The sequence below is a fragment of the Arvicola amphibius genome, chromosome 10 (assembly GCF_903992535.2).
Source record: "Arvicola amphibius chromosome 10, mArvAmp1.2, whole genome shotgun sequence".
NCBI lineage: Eukaryota > Metazoa > Chordata > Mammalia > Rodentia > Cricetidae > Arvicola > Arvicola amphibius.
The window spans coordinates 58,282,677-58,302,772 of NC_052056.1; the positions used below are offsets into that span (position 1 = coordinate 58,282,677).

Below are 20,096 nucleotides of genomic sequence, written 5' to 3' on the forward strand. Positions count from 1 at the left end.
TCCACAGTTCAGCAATGAAGACCCCACTCTCTCCGAGGGCTTCACCTCCTGCCTCCTACTCTCTGATCCTGCCCTCCTCCCCAGTGGGATGTGTTATCCCTCTGTTCTCCCCTTTTGCTTCCAGGCAAACACAGCCTTTGAGCTCCAGCTCAAAAGCAGCACCTCTGGATAGCTTTTCAGACCCTGCTGAGCCTGTAGGGTTTCTTCTGCCTCGGGGCCACCCCTCCCTTGCAGTTTCTCAGGGCTCTGCCATTATTTCTCTACATCTCACTCTTCAGCCTCTACCAGCTCTCCAGGGCCAGACGACCTTCATTTGCAGACCATGGGAAACCAAATGAAAAGCGACTGCCAGGTGCTCAGGGCAGGCACCGTGGGTCACCTGCTTCACATTTATTGTGAACCTCTGCACTGGCTCCCCCATGTCCCGACCTGTCAGCTTTGGCTTTGTTGCCTACGGATGCCAATTAGAAGTCAGTCTCTGGGCTGTCCACGGTGAGCATGGATTGCTGACTCTGGGAACTTGGCATGCCTCCCTTCAGCCTGGCCTGCAGGGACATGACCCATGGTCCCCTTACAGGAAAAGGAGTGCTATACCATCTTGTGCGCGTGCCTTGAGGCAAAGAAATGGGCCTCACCATGCCGTAGTGACTTTTCTCGTCACTGTGATCACAGACCTGGCAGAAGCAACTTAAGGGAAGAAGGGGTGTGTGCGGCTCCTGATCCATTACCAGAGAGCATCCAGTCCCTAATGGTGGGGAAGGCATGGCCGAGGACATGGAGGCTGGAGCTATGTCTGAGGCTCCTCCCGTCTTGATGGATCAGGAAACAGAGGGGCCAGGATCAAGACTAGGCTACAGCTGTCCTGGCCCCACCCAGTGACTTACAGCTACCAGCTAGGCTCCATATCCTCAGGGTTCCATAACCTCCTAAAACAGTGTCACCAACGGGCCATTTAAATGTTTAAAAGCCATGAGCCTATGGGAGACGCTTCACCTTCACCCCATGGTATACATAGACCTAGTCATGACCTTTAGAGATATTCATTAAATGTTTATCAGATGCATTGCAGGTTGACTTCGGGAAGGTATGCATTAATGGATACATGGCACTTCCTTTCAACTCCCCCGAGTTCCTCTGACCCCCTCCTTTCCAACGGGCAGATCCCTCTCTACACTTAGATATTTCCTCTGGCACAACAAGTCACTGAGCATATGGACCAGGTTGGATGCAAGAAGACCAGAAGGTCAAACTAGCATATCAAGGAGGTCTCCCCCTCCCTAACTGATTGCTGCTGCAAAAGCCCACACAGAACAGTCCAACACTGATTAACGCCCAAGTTCTAACTAGACTGCATACATCTATCATCATCCTTCCTTGGAGTCAGAGATTCTGCTTGTCTAATGCCCCAAGCTCCCAGCTCAGTGCTGGTATCCAATACGTGCCCAGCTGATGCTAGACTGTTAAGACAGCCCCTGGGCAGGCCAATGGAAGCTCTCTCCTCCTTGAAGAAGAATGGCTGTCCTTCCTCTATAATGGTCGGTCTCGGCAGAGATGGTTTGGCATCTGTTTCTCAATCTGGGATTGCTGTTCTGGATCAAGGAGTCCCATTAAAAAGCCTCTTGGAGCACTTAGGGAATTATGCTTGGGGAGCCTTGCTTGGCAGAAGATAATAAATCAATCACAGTTCAATGGAAATGCTGAGATAGACCAGGATCTCTCAGGCCAAGCTAAGAAAGGAGCCAGAGACACCATTTTCCCTGAGGCCCAAACTCTGAACCTCTCCTGTGGACTTCGGTTTTGTACTTAGAGTGACTCACTGGCCTTGTTTGCCCTGTAGAAAGTTCTGCACCTTGGCAAAGCCCTCAGTCCCAGCTGACAGGGAGGGGGGCACTCCAGCCTGGTGCCCCTTTTTCCTTTCCTTGTCAGCTCCTCAACACAATGCATGACACCTGTGTGCACCTCCATGTGAGAGTGCTCTGCACCCCAGTTCCACGAGTCCTCCCAGCGGTGGCTTTGATAGCAGGGTTTCAGTTCATGACCAGGAAAAAAATAGGGGGCTCCTACAATTGACTATCCTGCTATTTGCACCTCCCAGCCCCCAGTTTCCACACACAGAAAAAACACAGGAAGGAAAGAAAAGCAAATGTACCTGAAGGAGGGAAACATTGGCAAGGCTGAGTCTGAAGAGGTAGTTCCTGTGAAAACAGAACAGAAATCGCAAGTCACTCTGGCTCTGTAGGGAGGAGGTGGGAGGCGACCTCCCAGCCCGGGTCTTATGGAGTGCCAGGAATATGTCCTCTGCAGGACCTAGGGTGAGCCAACCCCAAGAAAGAGCTTCACCTTGATTAGCTCAATGAACCTTCACCCAGCCGGGCAGTAGCTATAAGAAATTCCATTTTACAGGAGGCAGGTTGTGTAATGGCCCAAGTCCCAGAGATGGTAAATCAAAGAGCTGAGAGTTACCTACAGACTTCATGGTGTATCTGTTCCTGACTCAGGAAGGAATTGCCTGAAGCCACTGTTGAATGGAACTAACAGGATTCCGTTGTTTTGAACTAAGTTCTCATAAGGGGCCCCAGCTGACCAGACTGAGAAATCAAAATGGAGTCACCTATGCTCATGTCAAATGCTCATCGCTAAAGCAAAACTGACCTTCTGAGAAATTAGACAAAAAGAAGAGCCACATTCCCAGTCAGGTTAGTTTCCATTGCCACGACAGTGAAGTGCTTGCTCTATCTGCCTGAGGTTAATGACAGTTAGTCTTCTATTGCTATGCCCACTTTACAGGGAAGGTAATTGGGAATTGACTGGTCTACTTTCTGCTGTTTTCACTCCCCTTCCCCCATCCACCCGTTCCCTTCTCTGTCTATAAAGCCAACCTCTTTGGCCATGTCCATCTGATTCTAGAATCAAGATACAGTTAGTTATTATCTGCCAACTAAATGGCTTTGTTTAGTTTGTGACCTCACGGTGCCTGTTTCTGTTCAACTGAAACCTCAAGACCTTTTGCAGGGTTGCAGATGGGCCTCCCACACAGGTCCTAGGGCCCTGTGTGCAGCCTCATCTCTAGCCAATGACTCTGGATTTGCCTTTTCCACAGTCACTCCCTGGACCACTGCCTCCCTAACCCATCCAGCACAGCATTGCCAGCCTCTACACCACTCTCACGTAACAGCCGGTGGCTCATGAGCCTTCACTGTGATGATAATGATGATGGTCGTGGTGGTGATGATGGTGATGATGATGGTGGTGGTGGTGATGCCAATGCCATTGAGAATTCAGCATCACCACTGATCCTGTTGAGAGTCACGAGGGTGGTGGGGACACCCACTGGGTTAGAGTGTGTCAGCACAAAGAGTTGAGGCTTTGAGAATATACCCTATGGCAGAAAGAGGTAGGATTCCCAGCCCCACTGTTTACTAGGGCCTGGTGGGCCTCGGTGTCTATGTCTGTAAAATGGAGAACTAGTTCATGCCTGACTTCTTCATGGTCCCGTGGAGACACATTAAAATGTTTTACTGATGACAAGCAGATGTAGCATGGTTTTTCAAAAGAACGTTCTTTCCTTTTTTCTATCTGCCTTTGGCCATCTCCCTTCGGGTTCCTGAACTTTTTAGGAATAATTAATCTAGGAACTCTGGCCACCTCAGCTGTACTGAGAAGAAATGAGGAGACTGGGCCAGCAAGAGAAGGAGGGGCCTTGCTGAAGGAAGGCAGGGATGGGAATGGGACACTTGAGGCTGGGAGATTCCTCTCCATGATTTGGCTGCTGGTCCAGAAGAAGATTCGAGCTGCTTCTCCACTGGCCTAGGGTGGGGTGGCCTTGCCCATGACCTTGGCTCCAAGCCTCCGCTGTCCTCTCCCAGCCCCCTCTCCAGGTCCTTGGCAGCGCTTCCTGGCCTCCACACTCCTGGCCCAGGGACAGATGGGCTCCAGCTTGTGGCTCTGCCCCAGCTGTGTGCTCAGGTAATGCAGGCATCTGCACACAGCTTTAACAAATTACGGGGAACCTCACATCACTTGATTCATTTTTATCCCATCAAAAATCATTCATCAGAACAGTTCAGTCAGCTCTTAGGCGAGCCGGGAGACACAAGCAGGAAACTGCTGTATCCCGCCCAGCTCCCGATCCCATGGGGAATAAGGCGGGCTATAAATGGATAAAATCATTTCTCCAGCCTGAATTCTGGAAGGCCAAGGGTGTGGAGGAGAGAGAGCGGAGAATCAGACAGAGGGGGAAAAAGCACTCATTAAAAAACAAAGGTGGAGCATCAGAGAGCCCAGGATTCAGGACCCTGGCTCTAGGGGCGGAAGGGACCCATCCAGGACGAAATGCCACCCTCTACATCTCAAGGCAGAGCTCGGGTCAAAGGCCCAGGAGAAGCAGTGCCTCTAGCTATGTGAAGGAAGCGTGCAGACAGAAAACATAACCACCCTTTCCATGGGAGACCCAAAGCGCAACAATGTGGCCACAGGGAGGTGGGGAGGTGGCGACTTCTCTGTCACTGTTTCTCCATCTACAAACTGGGAGTGATGACCGCATGTGCCCCCAGGGCTGACAGTAGAGCCCGGATTATTTTCTGCATGTGAGGTTTACTACACATACTAGATTATCTGCTGCGTGATGTCCTACATGTGTCATCTGATTTATCACACAGATGCTGCATAAAATCATGCATGTGGCTGTCCTGAAACAAACATTCTTCCCAAATGCCTTTTTGAGGTTCAGAGTGACATCTTGGATTGCTACTCTATGTATGTTTCTTGGTTTGTTTTAGTATTTATTATATTTTAATTTATTGTGTGTGTGTGTGAACGTGTATGGATACGCATATGTGGGAGCATGTGGGTGCCGTGGCATGCGTGTAAGTCCTGGGGATCGAACTCAGATCGTCGGGTTTGGCAGCAAGCTCCTTTACTGGCCGAGCCATCTCGCTAGCCCTATTTGCTTTGCTTTTTCATTTTTGTAGACAAGGTCTCACTATGTAGCCTGGACTTATCTTGAACTCAAGGTGATCCTCCTGCCTCAGCCTCCCTAATGCTGGGATTATAGATGTGAGTCGACATACTCAGCTGGAAGTGTTGGCTGTTAAAACCTTAGCCAAGAGACAGGATGGCATGAATATTAGTTTCTAGATTACATTTCTGTAATACATATATATTATGTATATGTGCATATATATATATATATATATATATATATATTCACACACATACATATTTATGATGTTGCCACTAGTAAGACCTGGGAGCAAGGATGTGAGATATCTCTGTGCATGAGTGGGCAACCTTCTCAAAATAGAAAGCAGAACAAGTACTATCTTTACTGGGAAAGAAAGCCCATACTCTGGTCTGCCTGCATCTGTACCGACCACCTCTCAGAGCATGCTGGGAGCACCTAGAAAGGCCTGCTTGTGTGTGTGGGTGTGTGTGTGTGTGGATTGGTTCTTACTGAGTATTCTTTTGTAACTGGCATGTTACACTGTAACACATATGATGTATTAATATTTCATTCAGAAAATTTTTAAATGCTCTCTGATCCAGCATTCCAGGGAGGTTGGCCATAAAAGAGAAAACTGAGACTCCAAAGTTGAATTTTACCAGATTAAGGACCCAGCTCAGCTGACTGCAGACCGGAGCTTTGAAGGTGACAGACAGCAAACAAAAGGGGGAGAACTAAAGGGCAGGTACGACCAGCTCCATAGAGTCACCTGGAAATGGCCTTCCCACCAGCACAAGCTGAGCCTGAATGTCATGCTAATATAGAACCTAGGAGGCCTGGTTCTAGACCCATGCTTGTTGTGTCTTCCTGTGTGTGGTGCTGGGTCAGACCATTTCCAGGCTTGAACATCAGTTATGAGAGACCTTGTTGAAACAAGGTTGGAACCTAGTCCTAGAGTTTCCAGGCCATGAGACTGGGGAAGACTCAAGTATTACCTTTCAGCAAGTTCCCAGGGGCTATGGGTGAAGCTGGCCCAGGGACACCCTGCCTTGCCTCTAAGCTCCTTGCTTCCAAAGCTGGCAATGAATGATTTGTGATAGTTAGCTCCTCCCACAATGCCCGAAAGCCTGCATGATGGGGTTTTCCTTCTGAATCTGGGTCTGGACAGTGGGGGCCAAGATGGGCCAACGACAGAAATGAAGCCCTTTATAAAAGAAGCATATGGTCTACGACAGCACCCTAGGTGCAGGCAGCCGGTTGGCCAGCAGGGGGCTCCTGGGCACCTCTAACCGGACTGGTCCTGGCATCAGGGCTGCCGTCCTTGTTCTTACTACCCCAACAACTTTTGATGAATGAATCTAGCTGAGATGGCGAGGTTGAGGGTCGCTCCCTTTCCCCCCAGCTCCCACATCTTCCCTACATGATAGACAGTCGTTAACAAAGACAAGGCCTGGCACGGAGGACAGGGACTTCGGAGAACAATGTGTTCACAGCGCACTCATCCCAACAATGTTCCCTCTACCCCATTCCAAGTGCTCCTATTCTCTCCCCCATCTCCTGAACCCCATTACCTAGCTCCCACGATGAGCTGGTTCCTGGAGGGGTCAAGGGCAAGCTGGGAGAAATCCCGGACTCCAGGGTAGGTGAAGTTGGAGACCCACGGCTTCAAATCTGGTAAGAGAGACTTTCTGTTACTGTTGGAAGCTTCCAGCTTTGCCAGCATCAACACAGAGATCAGTAGCAGTTGGGGTGGAGTAGGGTCGCAGCCCCCAGTAGACCCTGAACAGTCACCTCAATACACATCCCGTTTGCTCTTCCTCTAGGCTCCAGGTTCCACTCGCTTCTTTGGCTTCTCTGACCCCAGACCTCACCCCGGTGCAGGCCACTGACCTTTTTGCTTAGGCTGCTGCCAACAGCCTCCTGACCTGCCTCCCATACCTGTCCCTCTGGTTCACTTCCCACAGGGCAACTAGAGTGGTATTTCCACGTAGCTACACCAGTCTCGGGGTTCAGATCCCTTTCCAGCAACCCCAAACATGCTCAACTCCTATGACCTTGGGTTCTGGCCCCACTGACTTCCCCAGCTTACTGCCTGGCAGTCATTATTTACTTATTGAATGACCAGTTGGCATTTGCTCAAACCCTTCACCCCACCCACACTAACCTAAAACATTTCATACTTACAATCTGTTCCATAGGGTCACAGAACTTTGACCTCTGTGATTCCTTCAATAATACAGTTAGCTCTGCCAGCCCCAGCTCCACCTCTCCAAAGAATTCCCCGACCCCACCCAATAGGATTGAAGAGATCCTACAGGCTTCTGCTACCTGACGCCATTATTTCATGGCAGTGTGTATTCCGCCTGCCAAACCAGTTTGCCCCGGCTCCAGGTAAGACCTTGCTGCTAGAACCATCAGGCCCCACCCTTATTACAGGGTTTGAATACGTGACTGACTACCCCTCATCTCCTTCTAGAAAGAGGAGAAGGCTTTCTGATAAGATACCACGGAGGTGGGGGGGCAGAGGTTGGGTGGTCAGTGTGTCTACCTCCTTTTTTGAGAGCATTTAGTCAAAGTCAAAACCTTCTTGAGGCCTGGGTGGGTAAAGAACAGGCATCATGGTCTAACTGATTGGTAGAAGCTCATTGACTTCTCCTCAGTCCCTCTCCTGGAGATACACTTTTCCCAGGTCGACCCAAAGCACTGGAACTTCTCTTGCCAGACCAGCAATGGGGAGAGGGGAGGATGCTGAGGGGGAAGCCCTGTACTTTCTCTCCACTGTGAGCAGCTGTCACACGACGCCCAGAAGTGTGTGTGTGTGTGTGTGTGTGTGTGTGTGTGTGTGGCATGATCCAAGGGATATAAATCATTGCTCATTATCCCTCCACTACAGAGTAAAAACGGCCCTTCATTTCTGCACGACAGGCAAACACTTAATCACTCCCGGGAGAGCTGGAGGTTTTGCGAGTTGGATGTTTTTCAGAAAACTGCGATATGCACGATAAAAAAAAGAAGAAATCCTGCAACAAAATGAAGCGAACCCTTTAAGCCCCAGCAGGTAGCCGTGTGTTGGCAAGAATCATCATACGTTCTCACGGCATCTGGGCAAAGCAAGGAGTGGAGTCTGAAGTCTAGCGGGGTCGTTTTCAGCTGAAGGGGGGGATGGCACAGGGAGTGCACATCTCCTCCAGGAAGACCTCCATGATTGGTCTGTCTCCACACCCTCTTCAGGCTCAGGGTTCGATTCACATTGCATTTTACAGTAACTCTGCAGGGGTGCGCCTCCCAGACCAGGTGGCCCCTAACAGCAGCAAACAGGTTGTCCTTCAATTTCTCACTTCTCCGTGGGCAGGGGCACTTCAGGTGAAGGCAGCAAAATAAGAGGGAGTTGGGCTGACTGGCCTGTCGCAGACACTGCCTGAGGACTCAGCTGGATCTCCTTTCAGGTCTGTTCTCAGTGGGGAGAGGTAAGGAAAAAACAGTCCGGGCTTCTATGACACCAAGGAGGTGGCAGTGGGGGCCTCTTTCAGTTTGTATCCCTCTCCCCCAGCCCTGAAGGAACTCACACAGTCAAGTAGAGAGGAACCGGGCCGGGCGCGGTGCCGCGATCCTGGGGAGGCCTTAGGAAGAGAGCCAGCCTCCTCTTATTAAACAGGCAAAGGGGACCAGAGGGAAGGCTTTAAAACACCAAGCACGTTCTGAGCTCCGTGTGCAGCGGAGGCTTTGGACGGCGACTTTAAGAGAAAAATGACATTCTCCATGACGCGCCTGTGATTTTAATTATAGTCAATTCAATTACCCACTTTGTGGATTAACCACTGCCAGTGTTAACTCCAGGCTGGCTTCTCCCTGCCATCTAGAAAGGGCATGCTGTGGCAAACGGAATAATACACAGGCCAAAGAGAAACCCAGGTGGGCCTCCTTGAAAGGAACCCACAGAAGGAAATTGAACCGTATAAAACAAAAAACCTCCAGTCGGCTCCTGCAACTGCCCGATGCCTGTGGATGCTTGGGGGTTATTCACAGATCTGTCAGGTGTCTGGGGATTGGAGATGACAGCTCATAGCTGCAAGGTGGGAGGCCTGTGGCTCACTCAGACACGCAGTATGAAATCTGGGGTCTTGGAAGTGGCTGGGACTAAGCTGGATTAGGACGACTTCCCTGGAGCAGCTCCTGACCCACAGGACCTACTGTGTGCTTACTATGGATGTGAGGAGACCCAGGAACCAGAGCTGTTAAGGGCTCAGCTGGGTTGGTGGAACAGAGGCACTGACCTTTGAGGAATAATAGGAAATTACTGAGCACCAAAGAAAAACACGTGCTCGCCTCCGAGGCCCCATAGCAACTGTTCATCGCCTGGCACCAAGCAGGGCCATTAAAATATGGTGCACCTACCATGCCTGAGACCCTGGCCCCAGTCCCCAGGAAGACATACATACAAATGCTCACAAGCATGTGCATGCAAACATACACACACACACGCACACACACACACACACACACACACACACACACACACATTTTGTGAATGGATGTGACAACCCAAAGCTGTCAGGATAGTGGCAATGTTGCCAAGTCCCTCATTCTGTAAGAAGGTGGAGTGGACAGTCAGGTGCATTCAATTCTCACACAGTGATTAAAACTGCTCACTGGAAACTCGGGAACTCAGAACACAACTCCACTTTTCCTATCTCCCCTTCAGTCTAGTGCCCCATACAGACCAGCTGACAAGGGGGAGGGGTGAGACCCTTCTGGGTCAGCTGGACCCCTAGCATCTGAGTAAAGCCCCTGACAGGAAATGTTGCATTAAGAGTTGTCACAAGCATCTCCTGGTGTGACGACAGCCCTAGGAATATGACTCCTTAAGTTCCTGCAGCCTCACTTGGTCCTTCCTTCCCTTCAGAGCCACCAGGAGCCATCAGAAGTCTGAGGGTGTGCGCACGGTTTGTACACTGAAGACATTGCTAATTTGCTATAATCCACTTAAGCCTTCAAAGCCAGGATCCCAGCTCAAACAAGTCAGCGTGGAGAAGACAGCTGCAAGTTTTCCTCTTAGAGAAGGGAGTCAGCACACAGCTGGGAGCCTGTATGTACGTCTAGAACGCCCCAGCCTCTCCTCCCGTCCACGAGCCCCATCCTTCCCATCAAATCCCATCCCAGCTGTGGACTCAGGGGCTGATGTTCCCCTCCAGTTTCCATACTGCTTCCTCCACATGACAGGCCAGGTCTCGAGAGGCTGAGCGTCTGGTGGCTTTTCAGCAGTAGTGACATCAGAAGACTGGCCTTGAGGCCTGGCTCTGACAAGTCCCTTCAGTACCCAAGCCTGGCTCTTCCTGCCCACCCTACCCCATAAACGTTAGTATAAGGAGGGACCAAGCCACTGTCAGTCAGTATTAAGAACGGGGGGGGGGGGGGCTGTCATCTCGTCTGCAGATCCCAGATCCCAGTGTGAGCCCACGTAGGCAGTTCCCAGAGTATGACTGTGACCAGGGCTTACCAGGTCATGTGAGATCATCCAGGCCTCTCTGGGATTGGTGTTTTATTTTCTGGTTATCATCAAATTTAGCTCTCCTAATTTTAGAAATTCTGGAGAACTTGCGGACCCCTTGGAATACATCCAGGGATGTGCACATCCAAGATTGGGAAACCCTTTAGTAGGACACTCCCACGCTCTCCCTTGACAAGCGAAGGAGTTATGAGTCACCAGGGCCCCTTCTGCTGGGGGTTCCCAGGACTCCAACAACAGGCATCCCTGCGGCCAGCTTAGAGCAAGAAGGACACCCCCTGAAATTTTCTAGGCTCTTCCTCATGAGTGAGTCATCTTCCTCCTGCCCACAGAGAAGCCAGGAAAAGGAGCCTGTGCTCTGAGAATCTCCCAAGCTGAAACCACCAACCAAATCTGAGTTATTCCCACTAGGACATCCATTAACTTCATAATCCATCCAAAGAGCTCACTGAAGGAAAATAACTGCTCTGGGGTAGGCGTGGGTGAAGGACCTGAGTAAATCATCTATGTTATCTGGAGACATCAGAGCTCTCCAGCCCACTGCTGCCTGGCCTTAAGACAGCTATCTGAAAAAGAGTCTCAGGACCCACAGGAAGGGCTTCATGCAACCTGGAAGGCACTCCCAAGGACTGACCCAACTCCTCCAGGACAATGGGGGTGCTCTCACCTTCAAAGGCCACGATGGGGTGCTCCTTCTGGGCACACAGCTGCTGTTCACTGTTGAGTTCACTGGAGATATCTTGGGAGCTGGAGAGATGGAACACCAGCAAGGTGAGGCTGGGCAGCAACAGCGAGACAGCCAGGGGTCCTGGAACAACCATGGTGGGCCCCTCTTCCACCTTAGCTCCTGGAGGCCAGCCAGGGGAAAGACCTGCAGGGAAAAACTCAGTCTCATCAAGTGCTCTTTCCATCAATGCCTGCTTCCCTCTGTTTCATCAGGGTTGTCAACGGCCCCAGAGGGTTTTTTAAAAATACATTTATATTGTATTTATGTTACTCTGCTCTAATAATGCAAAGTTATAGATCATATCTTGAAAGCTAATTTCCCTTGTAATGGTATTCTGGACAAAATTGACAAATTATAGAGCCTTTTCTGTTATGATTCCAAACGCTTTAAAATTAGCTTTAATGATAAAGGTGGGATCCATTTAATAAATGGACCTGGGGCCAGTGGGTAGTCATGTGGATAAAGAAAAGCTCAGGTTCAAGTCCAATATTGTTTTATAATTTATTTTATGTGCATTGGTGTGAGGGTGTCAGTTCCCCTGGAACTGTAGTTACAGACAGTTGTGAGCCGCCATGCGGGTGCTGGGAATTGAAGCCAGGTCTTCTGGAAGCGCAGCCAGTGCTCTTAACTGCTGAGCCATCTCTCCAGCCTCTCAAGTTCAATTCTGACCTCACATTTTATGCCAGGAAAATTTCAAATTAAATTCAAGGTTTGAGTGTTAAGGGTAAAGTCATGAAAATATTAGAAGAAAATTTGAACAGAATCCTTCAGACCTTGGAGTGAAAACCTACAACAAAATCCAGACGTTGTCAGAGAAAATCTTCACAAACTTGAAGTCACTGAAAGTGTAAGCATCTACAGGGGAGTGTAAACCCCTCATCACTAAAAATAACATGAGGCAGTCATGGTGGTCACATCTGCAATCCCAGGAGGCTGAGGCAGGAGGATTGAAAATCTGTGGCTAGCCTGGGCTACATAATAGTGGGATCTTCTCTTTTAAGGGGTGAGGATGGCTCAGTCTGTAAAGTGCCTGCAGATGGATTCAAGGACCCAAATAAGAAAGGCTGAAGGCTTGTATTCCTCATGCCAGGACGTCAGAGACAGGCAGGTCCCTGGGGCTTGCTGGCTAGTAGACATAATCTACGTGGGAAGTTCTAGGTCAAATAAAACACTCTGTCTGAAAAGACAAGGTGGATGGCTCCTTAGAAATGACACCAAGGTCATTCTATGGCCTCCACACACATATATGAACATGAGTGTTCATGCACACACACGAACACACACAAGGCAACTGACAAACTTGAAAAAAAGTAACTGTGATTCTGATAACAGACACGGAGATAATATTCCCAAACATGCAAAGAACGCCTAGGAATCTAGAAGAGAATGATCAGCAGTCCCATAGAAAAATGGGTAAATAAATCGAAACGGGCTTAAAATCTGAATAACACTCTTTCTCAGACCCCCAAACCAACGCAAATTAACACTCAGCACTTCTCCCCCAGTCAGCAGAGATCCAAGCCAGACAGCTCTCCCTCCTGAAGAGGCTGTGAGGAAATGAAGTGCCCTGTCCTATTCTACCTGGTGCGTGTCAAATGGCACAACCCCACTGGAGGGGAACCTGGGTACCTGGTAAAAGAGCCCCACATTTACCTTTTGAACCACTAGCCTAATACAGGACTCTAGTCTCGTGGTCCTCAAAGTGAGATGCATGGACAGAGTTGAGTCTCACACAGCAATAACTTCGTGGTAAGACAGATGCAGACATTTAGAAGTTAGTGTTTAAAATCCCAAATGGTAATGGTAGTAATTTTTACGGACATGGACTCTAATAATCAAATGTCTGCGTCTGGGAGTATGGCTCGGTGGTAGAGTTATGGCATTCACATGCGAGGCCCTAGCCAACCATCTCGGCGCCATAAAACAAAGAGAAAAGACAAAGACATTTAGGCTTGTATTTTGCATGTTGCTTTTCAATTCATTTCTCTAGTAATTTACTGTTACTGAGTTGTAGGTAAGCATCCATCTGCAACAGACTGTAAGTTGAGAAGTCAAACCTGCCCCCTCGTAACACAAAGCTGAGAAGCGAAAATAGGAGCACAAAGTGAACGGTGTACGAGATAATTCTCTGTGGCATTTTCAGAAACAACAAAAGGACAAAAAACAACAGCAAAAAAAAAAGAACAAGCAAACGGTTAGAAATAGGCGCTTCTTAAACAAGTTGTCTGTGTGTCTGCCGTGGAGTACTATGAAGCTGTGGAAAGGAGCCAAAGGCATTCACTTAGACTGCTGACCAGGAAGGCAGTGGCTTGGCATCACCTCCCCTGGGCCAACCTAGGTGAGGGATCCTGAAAGTAACTGTCTGAGCAGTCTGAGCAGATGGAAGTCGGAGGAGAGGGGTTAGAGGGGTTCCTGGAGCTCCTTCTGACCTGGGACCTTTGCTCCCAGCCCAGGTAGGATGATATTCTTCCTGTCTATTTGCAGACACTGATGAACAGAGTACATCATGGCTGAACTGCTGCACAGCTAGAGGGAAGCAGCACAGACCCCGGAGGTGCCTGCTGGCACTGCCCGTTCCATACCCCAGGGAGAACTGGCTCTCATAGCCCTTCTGGATACCCTCCCCGTCAGGCACACACAGATGCACTTTCCTAGCTTCCAGCCGAGACCCTGGGGGAGGGAGGAAGTTCTTATCTTTCCTCCTGCAGTCACAAGACCATTCTCCTCAGTGCTAAACTAGGTGGGTTTCCTAGGTGTGCAGTTCAGGGCTGTTCCATCACTGGTGCCTGATGTACCCACCCCCTCAGCCCTTCCAACAGGTCACATCGTCTAGGAACAGTTATCAGGGTGTGGGGCCCACTCTCAGGAAGCAAAATACCGGGGTCAGATACCAGGTTGTGTGATCGGAGGAAAAAAAACAACTTAGACCATCTCTGCCTTGGTTTCCCCAGATTGGGGATGGCGGTGACAATATCAACTTTACCAGCAACTGTGAGGATTAGCCAGTCAGCAGTTTTATAGGCCTGACTGCAACAGAGCCAACAGCCAACCAGCATGATGAGATGTGTCTGGAGGTGGGGCAGCATGGAGAACCCTTTCTGCCCTGACACTGTCACGATACCTATGGCTGTCACCTCCAAATCTACTCTCTCTTCCTCCCTGCTACTCCTCCTCTCTCCCCGTGCACACTGGGCACTGCAGGGCCTCCATCCAGGGTACCCCATTGCCAAGTGAGTCTGGCCAAGGTGCAAGAAGGAGAAAGCAGTGAATATGCCTGCAACCTCTCTTCCCTCCCTCTTACCCACTCCCGCCACCCAGGTCAGGGCACCCGCCCCTGTTCCTCTGCCTCTGGATTTCTAAACCGTGGCTGCCAGCTCCCAGCAGAACCAAAGGGGCACCACAGCCTTGGTTACAGGTCTACACCCGGCTCCCTAAACCTCTTCCCACACCTCTGCAAGCAGTGGCTTGGCTAAGATGCCATCCCTTTCCCCTGCTTTCTGAGGGTGTGGGGGCCACTGTTTTCTGAGGGTGTGGGGGCTGCTCATTAGGGATACCCAGTTCACAGCCCACATGCGTTTCCTCCCATCAGCTCGAAAGACTGTCTATCTAAGACTGTGACCAGACGCATCCTAATCCCACTGTTAGGGTCTGAATGTGAAAACTTCCATGTCTGTCACCCTTCACTCACATATTTGAACACTTTGTCCCCAGCCAGTGTAGCCCGTGAACTGTGCGGCAGAAGAAAGCCTTTGTTGGGGTTTTGGGCACATGGAGGAATGTGAGGAACACAGTTACCCTTGCCAGCCCCACTCCCCTCCTACACACCTCTGCCTCAGGCCCAGGTCAGATCACACCCTCAGCTCCCAGGCCTGGTGTTCTCTGTGGCCAGATCTTGTGTCCAAAGCGCCTAGGTTAGAAACACATCTTGGGTTCTTCTCTGCTCTAGTCCCCAGGCCCCAAAGTCCCCAAATTCTATAGCAGAAGTTGCATTCTCATTATGGTTTTTATGTACATTTATTCTTTAAGTCTTTCCTGAATGGATGACTGCTAGATCAAAGTCACACTGTTCACCTGGGCCCCAGCACAAACCACCTGTAATTCAGGGGCAGGACACAATGGAGGTAGGGAACAGGAGAGTCTGGGCCTCCAGAAGAAGGAGGAGACAGAGAGGGAGGCCTGTGGCCACTCATACAGTACATATCCAGGTCACTCAGAGGCACACAGAGACACATCAGGAGGCTACAGGAAAAGCCTGGTCCTGAACCTGGGGCTCACAGGGGCTCCTGCACAAGCCTATTCTACCTTGGCTTTCTTCCCCTGTTTTAGAGGGCCTGTAGAGCCAGAGAGGGGTACAACTCGGGATCTGAGGGGCAAAGAGGAAAGGGCTTGCATGTGGGGTACTGAAAGCCAAAGAAGAGTGCAACAAGCAAGGGCTTTATAAGCTACAGTAGAATGGGGTGCCATATCAAAACGGGGTGAGTAGTGGGCACATCACAGACTGCTCCCCCATTAGACCTTTGGAGCTGAGTTCTACATGCTTTGGGGGTTGGTGGAGGCAAATTTCTTATATTTGGAAATTATCCCGACAGCTAAAGGGAGACCCTCCCCCAACCATACATGGACCATGTGATCCTCACCCTAGCCACAGTTGCTCGTGCCCAAGCAGTCATGTGATCAAAACAGACCAATAAGGAACTCTCTTATAGCAATTTGGTAACTGGGTCAAGTCAGGAACCTGAAATGTGGTCCTGAAAGTGTGGTCACCTTCTGCCTGACTTGTAGGTGAGGACAATCTGAAGACTCTAAAGTGACAGGAGACTCAGACAGTAGAGACTCATGGAGGTGCCAGCAGCCTCCCAGTGCCCAGTTCTAGCCCCTTCCTGAGACCTGATGACATTCTACTTTCCCGACCCACCCCTCACTACACCCCAGTTTTAAAGATTAATTTTTATGTGTGGGTGTTTTGCCTACAAGTAGGTCTGTGTACCATGCACATGCCAGAGGAGATCAGCAAAGGACTTCCAATCCCCTGGGACTGGAGTTACAGACAGTTGTTAGCCTCTATGTGGACGCTGGGAATTGAACACGGGTCATCTGGAAAAGTAATTCGTGTTCTTAACTACTGAGCCATCTCTCCTGTCTGAAGTCCTGCTGCCTTTCACTGAAACTGGTCACAGACATGGCCCATTGTGTCTACTTCCTTTCCAGCATAGGTTCTGCGTGGCTGTGGGGCTGGAGCACAGTCTTGTAGATAGATAGATAATGATGAAGAAGAGGAAGTCACTGATGGGCATGTGGGGACCACTTCTTCCTACCTGGCTCATACAGGATGCAAAGTGCTCCTGGAGCCACCTACAGCTGGTTAGCACCTCTTAGCCTCATGCTAAGGAGGGTGGTGTTAGAAGTAGAAGCCAGGTGGATGGCAAAGGATCAGCCCCCTCTGCTGACCTCCAGGCCTCCTCTGCAGGTTCTGGGGGTGGTACGTAAGGCCCACATGCAAGCTCTGCACCTGCTCTGCCCTGACCTTGCATGTCTGTGCCTCTTGCTTTTTTACCTGTCAAATTGGGGAAAGGTAACATCTATCCCTCAAAATCGCTGCAAATGTTAAATGCATTACTCCATCTAATGGGCACTTGCCACAAAGTAAGTGCTGTGTAAGTGGCGAGTCTTACCAGTATTGTTATTAGAGGTGAGACTGTTCAAGAGCTTGCTTTCCAGGTCTCAATTAGCATTCGATAAACACCATTGCCACCCAAATACAATTTGGCTCCCTAAGCTTAAAATCCAAAGTTTTCAGGGCAGATAGGAATTTCCACTTCTAATGCGCATCTGATCTGATGGTAAAATGATAACGGAGATTTTCCAGCAGAGCGTAGCAAGAGGCCGTCTAATTTTTCTGCAGGTTGCACAGCACTACGGAAATCCCTGAGCTTGGAAAGCTGCCAGCTCTAGGCGTAGAACTAAATTCATTACTTGTAAATAAGGGTAAACATGCCTCACCTTAGAGAGCACCAAGAATGAAGGTTAGCCCAGGGCAGGCCTCTTATGAAACACTTCTATAGACTCTGGAGCAGACCTGTGTGTCACAACCCCTTTGGGGTCGACAGACCCTTCCATAGGGTCACACATATATCAGATATCCCACATATCAGATATTTACATTACGATTTATAACAGTAGCAAAGTTAGAGTTATGAAGTAGCAACGAAAATAATTTTTGGTTTGGGGGTACCACAACATGGGGAACTGTCTTAAAGGGTTGTAGCATTAGGACAGTTCAGAACCGCAGGTCTAGAACATTTAGCTAGTTGCCATTGGTGTACCTGACCAAACATTTGCTATGTGCCAGGCCCTGTATGGTTGGATCATGAGGGTGAGAGAGGCCATATGACACAGGCAGGAGAAAAGAAATGTGTCTCCAAAGGGTGGAGATAGTGGCTATGGCCTGACAGCCAGATGGATAAGGGGACTCAGAAGCTGGTCTCACCCTGCCTCCAGGTTGGACTTGCATGGTGTCTAGGAGACGGTGCTCTAGGAGTGAGGGAACGGAGGTACCGCATCATCTGACTCCTTCTATTTTGGGAAACCATGAGCCAGGAAGAAAGCATTTTCCTATTCTTGGCCAGCGTCTCTCTTGCATTGTCTCGCACAGCTGCCCCCGTTTCCCATGGGGGCTCTCTATGGGGTCACTCTGATGGTACCTGGAGGTAAGTAATGGCTGGAATATATGAGAGAGAACACAATCCATGCAAGCATCCACTTTTTCAGAATTTGGGTAGTGCCTGTGTGCTCAGCAAATACTGTAAAACATGAGTTAGAACAGCGCAGGGGTGGACTCTCACAGGGATAGTGGGAAGGGCAGAGGGCCATGGCCAGAGCCATTGGGAGCTTAGTTAGATTGACCTCTGCCCTTAGGGCAGGGTGAAGGAGGGGAGGGAAAAGGACAGAGCGTGTATTTCCACTAGGGCTCCCACAGAACATAGGCTTTCTCTGCCTGCAATAGTCAACTACCGGGCTGGAGAGATGGCTCAGCGGTTAAGAGCACTGACTGCTCTTCCAGAGGACCCGGGTTCAATTCCCAGCACCCACATGGCAGCTCACAACTGTCTGAAAATGCAGTTCCACGAGATCTGACACCTTCACACCAATGAACATAAAGTTAAATAAATCATTAAAAAAATTTAAAAAAAATAGTCAACTACCCAGACCATCCTAGGAGCGAAGTTTATCCTTGGCTCCATTGGAAATGAAGAGCGGAGCAAATGGGGTCCCAACCATCTTCCACCATTTACATAGGAGTCCAGAGCATGGGTAGACAGACGGTCAGCATGCAGAAGAAGCTTCGGATGTCCGTGAGGTAGAAGACACCCCAGGACACTGAAAGCAGGGGGTACTGTAATACCCAACACGGAAAGTTGAGCTCAGTGGGGCCAGAGGAACACAGGGCAGAGTGCCTCAGTCACCGGGAGCCAAGAAGACACCAGCGGGGACAGCTCAGGCAAAGACTTGATTCCAGACATCCTCAGACAACCTACAGAGGCTGGAGACGCGGACAGAGGGAGAGGAGTCTGGAAAGGAAGTCAGAGGTCATCATGACAGTTCTTGAGGGTAACCCTAAATCTCAGGAGACTCCTGTGCTCACAGGAAGATGCAGTGGTTGGGGACAATGCAAGCATGTGGTCGTGTTGGCACTTTGGGAAGCCAGGGGATAGGTGGATGGGGATTGGGTTAGGCCATTGTCACAGACAACTCTAAGAAATGGAATTAGCACCTTCTGCCCTGAAGAGCCCAGGCCTATACCTGGAGGACTGCTGAATCTGGGGGCTCCCACACCCACCAGAAGCTGGAAGCTCAGGCCAGAGGCCTTGACAGGCACAATGGCCACGGAGTTGCCCCCAAACAGTAGCACTGGAACCCCTCAAATGGCTGCTGCTGAGGAGGGTTTCCCAGACTGTTCTGGTAAAAGCTTCACCCCAGCCCCTGGCATCCATATACCCAAAGAGCCTGGAATGTTCTGGTGGAAGTTCTACCCCAAGCTCCCTCCCCTATCTCTCTCCAAACCCTGTTGCACCTCAGAAAGCCTGCTAAATGATGATTCCCCCTCCCCCAGAGATGCTCAAGACCACTCCCACAGGGTATTTAAACTGCCCCCTCCCCCGCCGCCACCAAAACAGATATGTGGTTTTCAGGTTATTTTTTTCCTGTTGCCTCTCTGGGTAGGGGGCGAGAGGTTGGAAAATCATCGGGAGCATTTTATCTATCAAACCTCAGCTTTTGCTAATTTGGTTTGATTTGATCTGATTTGGATTGCTGGGTGGGCGGAAAGACTTATAGGGGTGCAGAAACTTCACAGACCAAGCAAGGGCTTTTTTTATTGAATGGGGCAGAGCGGAGTGGGGGTAAAATCAAAAAAGAAAAAACAATTCCCAACCCAAAAGATAAGGGCTTGAACTAAAATGGCTGGAGTGCACAGACCATGTTCCAGAGAGAATGTACAGAGCTCCTACCTTGTAAGATCATAAGGCAATATTGTTAGAAAGCTGCAAGATGCCCATTGTTCAACTGACTGGGAGAAAAGAACTTACTGAGGCTGAGGAACCCGCCCGAGGTCCCATGAATGTTAACAATGGAACTGGGAAGTCCTGGTCAACCTCCTTCCCAGGACACAGTCCCAGGCCTGTGGGCACACTCTGCAGCCCTGCTTCCATGCGCTCTCAGCAGCCTACAGAGTCTAATTTGGTTTCCTGAGTTGGCTTTCTTTCTTTTTTTTCCCAAGGAGAGCACTTTCTAGCTATAAATTATTAAGCTGATTCCTGCTACAAATCAGCCTCCTGCGAGTTCGGGCTGCAGGAGCCCGTTTTTCCAGGTCCTGAGCATCGGGCGGAGGAACAAATGCCAGGGGTGCCAGCTGGACGGGGCAG

The 20,096-nt window shown here is 49.9% G+C and overlaps 1 protein-coding gene across 1 annotated transcript in view; it reads right to left on the bottom strand.

Moving 5' to 3' along the window:
- Positions 1–20,096, bottom strand: part of Sema5b (semaphorin 5B) — a 119,052-nt gene that overhangs the window by 27,937 nt on the left and 71,019 nt on the right. Inside the window, exons 2-4 of the mRNA XM_038345271.1 lie at positions 11,116–11,319; positions 6,514–6,613; positions 2,150–2,195 (exon numbers count right to left, since the gene is read on the bottom strand). Coding sequence (XP_038201199.1) covers positions 2,150–2,195; positions 6,514–6,613; positions 11,116–11,269 — 300 coding nt within the window. The 5' untranslated portion in view covers positions 11,270–11,319. The remainder of the gene's footprint in view (positions 1–2,149; positions 2,196–6,513; positions 6,614–11,115; positions 11,320–20,096) is intronic.